Source organism: Myotis davidii, unplaced genomic scaffold (assembly GCF_000327345.1).
Source record: "Myotis davidii unplaced genomic scaffold, ASM32734v1 scaffold1323, whole genome shotgun sequence".
Taxonomy (NCBI): Eukaryota; Metazoa; Chordata; class Mammalia; order Chiroptera; family Vespertilionidae; genus Myotis; species Myotis davidii.
The window spans coordinates 230383-236625 of NW_006294585.1; the positions used below are offsets into that span (position 1 = coordinate 230383).

The 6243-nt window shown below is 46.9% G+C and overlaps 1 protein-coding gene across 1 annotated transcript in view; it reads left to right on the forward strand.

The window, feature by feature from the left end:
• The first annotated feature begins 1807 nt into the window (after nucleotides 1-1807).
• Nucleotides 1808-6243, forward strand: part of MTHFD1L (methylenetetrahydrofolate dehydrogenase (NADP+ dependent) 1-like) — a 157557-nt gene continuing 153121 nt past the window's right edge. The window contains exons 1-4 of the mRNA XM_006768722.2: nucleotides 1808-1843; nucleotides 3198-3326; nucleotides 4431-4481; nucleotides 4566-4619. Coding sequence (XP_006768785.1) covers nucleotides 1808-1843; nucleotides 3198-3326; nucleotides 4431-4481; nucleotides 4566-4619 — 270 coding nt within the window. The remainder of the gene's footprint in view (nucleotides 1844-3197; nucleotides 3327-4430; nucleotides 4482-4565; nucleotides 4620-6243) is intronic.

Here is a 6243-nt window from a genome sequence, read left to right on the forward strand (position 1 = left end):
ATAGAATCAAGAAAGCGCCAGCATCAGAACATGCAGACTGGTGTCAGGAACTTAAAGGAAGCCCTGGGGACAAACATGATGTTATCTTTCAAGAAATGTCTCACCAACACCCTTGATAGCACTGAGGGTGATATGTGTGTTTGGGGGCAGGGAGGGGGAATGGAAGTGGCGGCACTGATATCAAGGATTCTGAGTCCCAAAAGTCCCTCAGGAAAGTCCGATGCTGAATGTGAAGAAGTTTTAGAAATAACCTCAATCAGTTTTTTGGGTAACTTTTCTTCTCTGTGTAGTATAGGAGTAGTTTATGACAAAAGAAAATCCGTCTAAATTTAAGTCTAAAAAATGCTTTTAATACTTTCAGCATAAACACAATGTAAGCTCAATGGTTGAGCATCAACCTGTAAACCCGAAGGTCACTGTTGGATTTCTGGTCAGAACACATGCCTGGGTTTCAGGCTCAATACCCAGTAAGGGGAGTGCAGGAGGCAGCAATCAGTGATTCTCATCTTTGATGTTTCTCTCTTCCTCTCCCTTCTCTGAAATCAATAACAATAACAAAAAGAAAAAAAAGATTGTAACAGGTTAACTGGCAATGTTTTTTTCTTTCTTAGTGGTTTATAAAACAGTGGTATCTTTCATTCTGTATTTTCAGTTGGATGTAAATAAGATTAAAGCTCCTAGATCAGACCTGTGCATTAAGCAGGAAGTAGGCCAGACTGCTTTAACAGAATACCCCAATATAACTGTAGACTTGACCATCCAGAGGGAAGCAGTCCAGGAAAGGTAGGATGACACCATGATACCTCCTCACTGCGCCCATCCAGCAAGTGGGAAACATGGCCAGGTTGCTGGTATACCTTTCTGCCAGCTGCACAGTCCTTCTTTTCTGGCCAGTGTTCACCTCCTGGCCAGAGGTTAGTCACATAACCCTATCAAAGTGTGGGCAAGACTGGGGAAAGTGCTCTTTGGCTAGGTAGCCACGTGGAGCCTAAACTCAGAAATCCGTTATTAAAAATGGAAGAAAGTGCATGGAAGTAGTCATAGGACCCAGTAATGTAAGGCATCATTAGCAGCTTACCGTTTCTGTTGTTGCTATTATGTATGCTAGTATAGAATGTATCCACTCATTGCCAGTGCGGTGGTTTATCAAATACTCTTTGCTCCCAACCTGTACTATTTCTTGGAATACTGATGGCTGTTTTTGGAAGAGACTGTTTGGGAAATCTTTATTATATTTATTCACAGGTACCTCTTTCGCCTTTGAAAAAGTTGAAATGTAGAATGTTATTAATAAATAGGCTCAGCATTCAGGGATGCACTTAAATTGGTAGTATTTTTAAAAATATTTTTCAAATTGATTTCAGAGAGGAATTGGGAGAGAGAGATGGAAACATCAATGATGAGAGAGAATCATTGATCAGCTGCCTTCTGGGGATCAAGCCCAAAACCTGGGCATCACCAGGAATCAAACCATGACCTCCTGGTTCGTAGGTCAACCACTAAACCACACTGGCCGGACTAAATCGATAGTTTATTATTTTTTTAAATTCTTTATTGTTGGAAGTATTACATGTGTAGTTTTAAAACATTATCAGTGACGGCCTCCCAGACTCTTTGGCATGGCCACGGCCAGCTGCAAGGGAGGCTGAGGATTGCGGTCATTATTCTGGCAGCTTTGTGCCCAGCGAACACACATTACAGATGACTCCCTACTTAACAGTGCCGGTCAGAACTAGACAGAAATAAGGGCTCAGATTGGCAGTCCTGGAGGCAGGGACACAGAGCAGCACATGGCCCCCAGGCACAAATGATTGGACAGGAGATTTCGGTGCTCATTTATAAGGTGATTTGTAAATTTTTACAGATAGTCTGGCTTACTCAACACAATAAGATAGTTATTTCACTGGGAATTACATTGCTTTATCCCACAGGTCACATAGAGTTGCATGCCCACCTATTCTGTTGCTTTTAGCCAAGGTGATGCAGAAAGGCTCATCTTGGTTAAGGTTTGAAGCTCTTAAAACTTTTCTTAGCTCCCTCTCTCCTAGTCCACCTCCTGGAGGGCAGTACCTTCCAGTTATGTTCATCACCTTCCTCTCTGAAAACCCAGAGGAGCTGACTCACATCTCTTTGCCCTTGGCGATTTAGTGCTCATGCTATCTAACTGAAACTTCACCTTGCTTTCTTTTAAAGCTTTTATATGCGTGCAAGAACATGCCAGACAAAACAAAAAACAAAATTTAAAGATGGTTAAACACTGGTATGTGAGCACTTCCTTGGCTGGGGGCGGAGTGGGGGTGAGGGAACCAACCTCATATGCAAGTGAGGAATATTTCCTAGGGATGGTGGTTAAGGTGGTCTCTGAAATTGCTCATTCCAGAAGGTTGCAGAAAGAGACTTGCACCAACCTTATCTAGGCCTGCCAGGCTCAGGCACCCCAGTGCTAAGTTTCAGGTGGCCCCTGCTGGAACTTTTAGGAGGTCCAAATGCAAGGGGGGGTGGGGGGTGGGAGGGGAAGACCAGGGGACTGAGATCTCTCTCCCTAAGTGGCCTCAGGAGAGTGTTAGATTCTGATGTATCTCCGGTGTTTCTGCAGTATTTCCTTTCCCTCCCTTCCCCCTCTGCTCCCTTCCCGTTCCTTCCTTCTTTAAACTCTGGGACCTGGAATTGTCCTGACCGCCCCCCACCACGAACACATAACCTCACAGGCTTATAAGTACAGGCTGGGTGAGGAAAAGAAAGGGGCGCTCTGAGAGAGGGTGTCGGGTACGATTAGAACGGAGGGAGGACAACAGCAAGCCCCCTTCCCAATCCCCTGTCTTCACTACCCTCCCTCCACCACCATTTGCTTTCTCTCTGGTTCCCAGTCTCCTTTTCTGGATGGTGAAGGGGCTATGGTGCAGGAAGGGGATTTTTTTCACAAAGAAACACAAACATTTCATTACAGTGATCTTGGCAAATACAAGGGGAAAATTCACCCCTAGAAAATTACTGTTAACATCTCGTGTGTTTATCTCTGCTTATTTTCAAAATTAGCCTGTCACGCTTTACACTGGGTTAGCATTTCATGAATTCATTGTTCTCCTGCCCTTTCCCCTCCATACTTCCACACATGAAACACATCCTTTTGTGGCCGAGTTGTTTTCACTTACGGTAAAAACACTCTAAGGGGAGTGTGCTGTATCTGTCCTGCTTAGTCACTAACAAAGACGCGGTATGTTGTGGTTTTTTCTCACTGTAGGGAAGTCATTCAGAATTCAAAGGAAGTTCTTCGTTTATTGCAAGAAAAAAACCCTGCCTTTAAGCCGGTTCTTGCCATTATCCAGGTAAGCTGAGAAGGTGGCTTTGTCCTCCTCTTTAGGCTGCCTTTCAATTTTGAAAATAACGGGACACAAAAGGCCAGCTGTATTCCTTGTCACAGAAGTGTCATTCGAGCTTAATGGAGGGAAGAGAGGGCTCGGCTGAAACTGCTCTCATTTTCCCTTTCTCTGGTCATTTCGCTTCCACGGGGATCCAGGTTAGGGACTGCTCGGCTTGAGGAGTCTTCTGTGGGTCTTTCTCCTTTGGGGTGGGTAGCTTCCGGAGGCCAGGAGGTAGGCGCTCACCTAGGTGCCATCACACGGGGTATGGTGGTCCACTCATAAATGCTCATCACATGTGACTCCAAGGTGGTCGGGGGAAAAGTTCTCCTTTGATTCTGTATAAGACAGAGGGCTTGCCGAGTTATGGTACTGGGGAACCTTACTACTAAGGGCCAACAGTCACTACATGTCACAGGCCCTCCCTCATTTCATGTGCATCCCATGTGCCGCGCACGGCCCCTTCATGTCCAACTGCAGTTGGCACTGTTTGCCATCCTTTTTGGCACACCCGGGCTGACAGGTGCAGGGAAAGAATGAGGTGAGCCAAGCCTGTAAACTAACACAGCACAGCAGTTGGACGGCTACTGTCGTTTTTGGCATGCACTTAATATGTCAAAATAACAGTGTCTCGTTCCAGCAACACTGCCAGTGTCAAGGCTGTAGCGTATGCCCAGGTCACTGGTATTCCCGGGGGTCTGTCTCCACATCCCCCGCAAAGATAGACCAGCAAGAAGCGTAGAAAGGAAAGTGGGTCGGGAGCCTGGGCCTCCTGGGACGGCTGCTTTCCACTTACAGGCACGTCATCTAAGCCCTGTCTCTGGTGTCCTAGAAAGAGATGCTGGCTGTGTGGCTATAAACGCCTCCCGAGGACGATCATTTAGAAGAAAGTGACACAATTGGAAGCTGACGTGTGAATGCCGGCCATTAGTTCCCTTTTATAAGCAAGGAGTCTCTCTGCGTTTTCCTTATTTTCTTTGTAATTAGGTCACTTGTCATCACAAAATTAGTGCGTTTTGTTTGATGCCTTTTCAAGATGTTACATTCTCCTTCTTCCTTCCCTCTCCTAAGGCAAGCGATGATAACTTGATGCAAGAAGTGAACCAGAATTTGGCGGAGGAGGTGAGGATGGTTGCTTTTCAGAGTAATGTTTTTTGGTGATGCACTCTCTCACAGTGACAGAGTAACCTCACGTTCTCTTTCCAGGCTGGCCTGAACATCACTCACATCTGTCTTCCTCCAGAGAGCGGTGAGGACGAGGTAATTCCCGCAGCGAACTTGGACCCTCGTGTTGCTTTCCACTTTAGACCTAATGCACCTGTCAGCATCTCTCAGTTGTGGCTGGAACATCTGGAGCCTTTTCTTGTGGCTGGACTTTTAGGGGGAAGGGTTTACTTTCCCCTCTAGCGTAAACGCTCCTTGATCCATTTGTCCGTTATTGCACGTTTCTATTGAAGACATGGACTAGGACAGGGTGACTTTTTGGTTGTTTCTCTTCAGGATAGCAGCATGGTCATCTAGTCGAAACTGAACACTAATTCTGGTTTTGCTCTGTCCTGACAAATTGTTGGCCCTAAAGCCATTCCTTTGGCTTCTCTGGGTCACAGTTGCCTTATCTATATATATAAAAGCCTAAGCAACCGTCTGGCCCAATGGCCAGTAGCTATGACACGCACAGACCACCAGGGGGCAGATGCTCAACACAAGATGCCAAGCTACCGTGACTTGGCAGCTGCGGTTCTTGGGTGACGCACCCGGAACCAGAGGAGAAGGGAGCCCAATTCCGGGGTGTGTCACCCAAGAACTGCCCTCTTGCAATCAGGGACTCCTCGGGGGATGTCAGAGAGCCGGTTTCGGCCCAATCCCCGCAGGCCAGGCCGATGGACCCCACCAGTGCACGAGTCTGTGCACCGGGCCTCTAGTTAATAATAAAGGACCAGCACGAGGTCATCTTCAGGGTCCTTTTCTGGCTAACATTCCATAAACCCTTCAGTGGCAGTGAAGAAACCCCTCCCTAGCATCCTTCGGCTACTGTTGCGTGTGATTTAGTGGTTCCTGCCAGCAGGAAGTGACAGCCTTCACGAGTGTCCTCTCAAGTGTGGGAGGAGCACCCACCCCGCTAAGTCTCAGTGAGGGAGCTGTATCTTGGACAGCTTTCCTTCATGCTGTGGTGGTCATGGCGGTAAGGATTTGGTTTGACTTCTGGTGCTGGAAAACCTCAAACAGCGGAGTCTGAGAAAATGCAGAAGTTCATTTTTCTTGTACGTGAATGAAGTTGAGAAGCAGGTAGGCCCTGGCTGGCGTGCTGGCAGTGCGACGTCGTTAGACACTCGCTCCTTGCATCTCGCTGCTCAGCCATCTTTGTTGAGCTATGTCATATCCAAGATGGCAGACTTGGCACTGCACGTCACGTCCCAGATCATGTCCACGTCACGTCCCACGTCCACCTGCGCCAAATCGAAAAATGAAATCCGAACTTAGGGCGGAGAGACCTAATCTGAAAGCACCATTGTAATGTAGGGGAAAGGCTGTTGGCAATAGACAGAGCTCTCTGACCGTAAGATCTGCACGCCTCTGAGAAAGGGTTTTCTTTCTTTCTATATTTTTTTCAACCACAGTTTACATTTAATACTATTCCGCACACGTTTCGGATGTATGGCCACGTAGACAGACAGACAGAAGACGTGCACTCTACAGAGTGGTGGTGTGTCCCTCCTCCTCCTGCTCCCCCATCTGCCCCAAACACCCAGTTGGCCCCATACCTCATTATTTTGAGATTATTGACTATATATTTTCATGCTTCAATGCCACATCTCTGGCTATTCTGCAACTACCAAGTATCCAAAATTTATAAAGAGCTCAGACAACTTAACACCAGACAAAC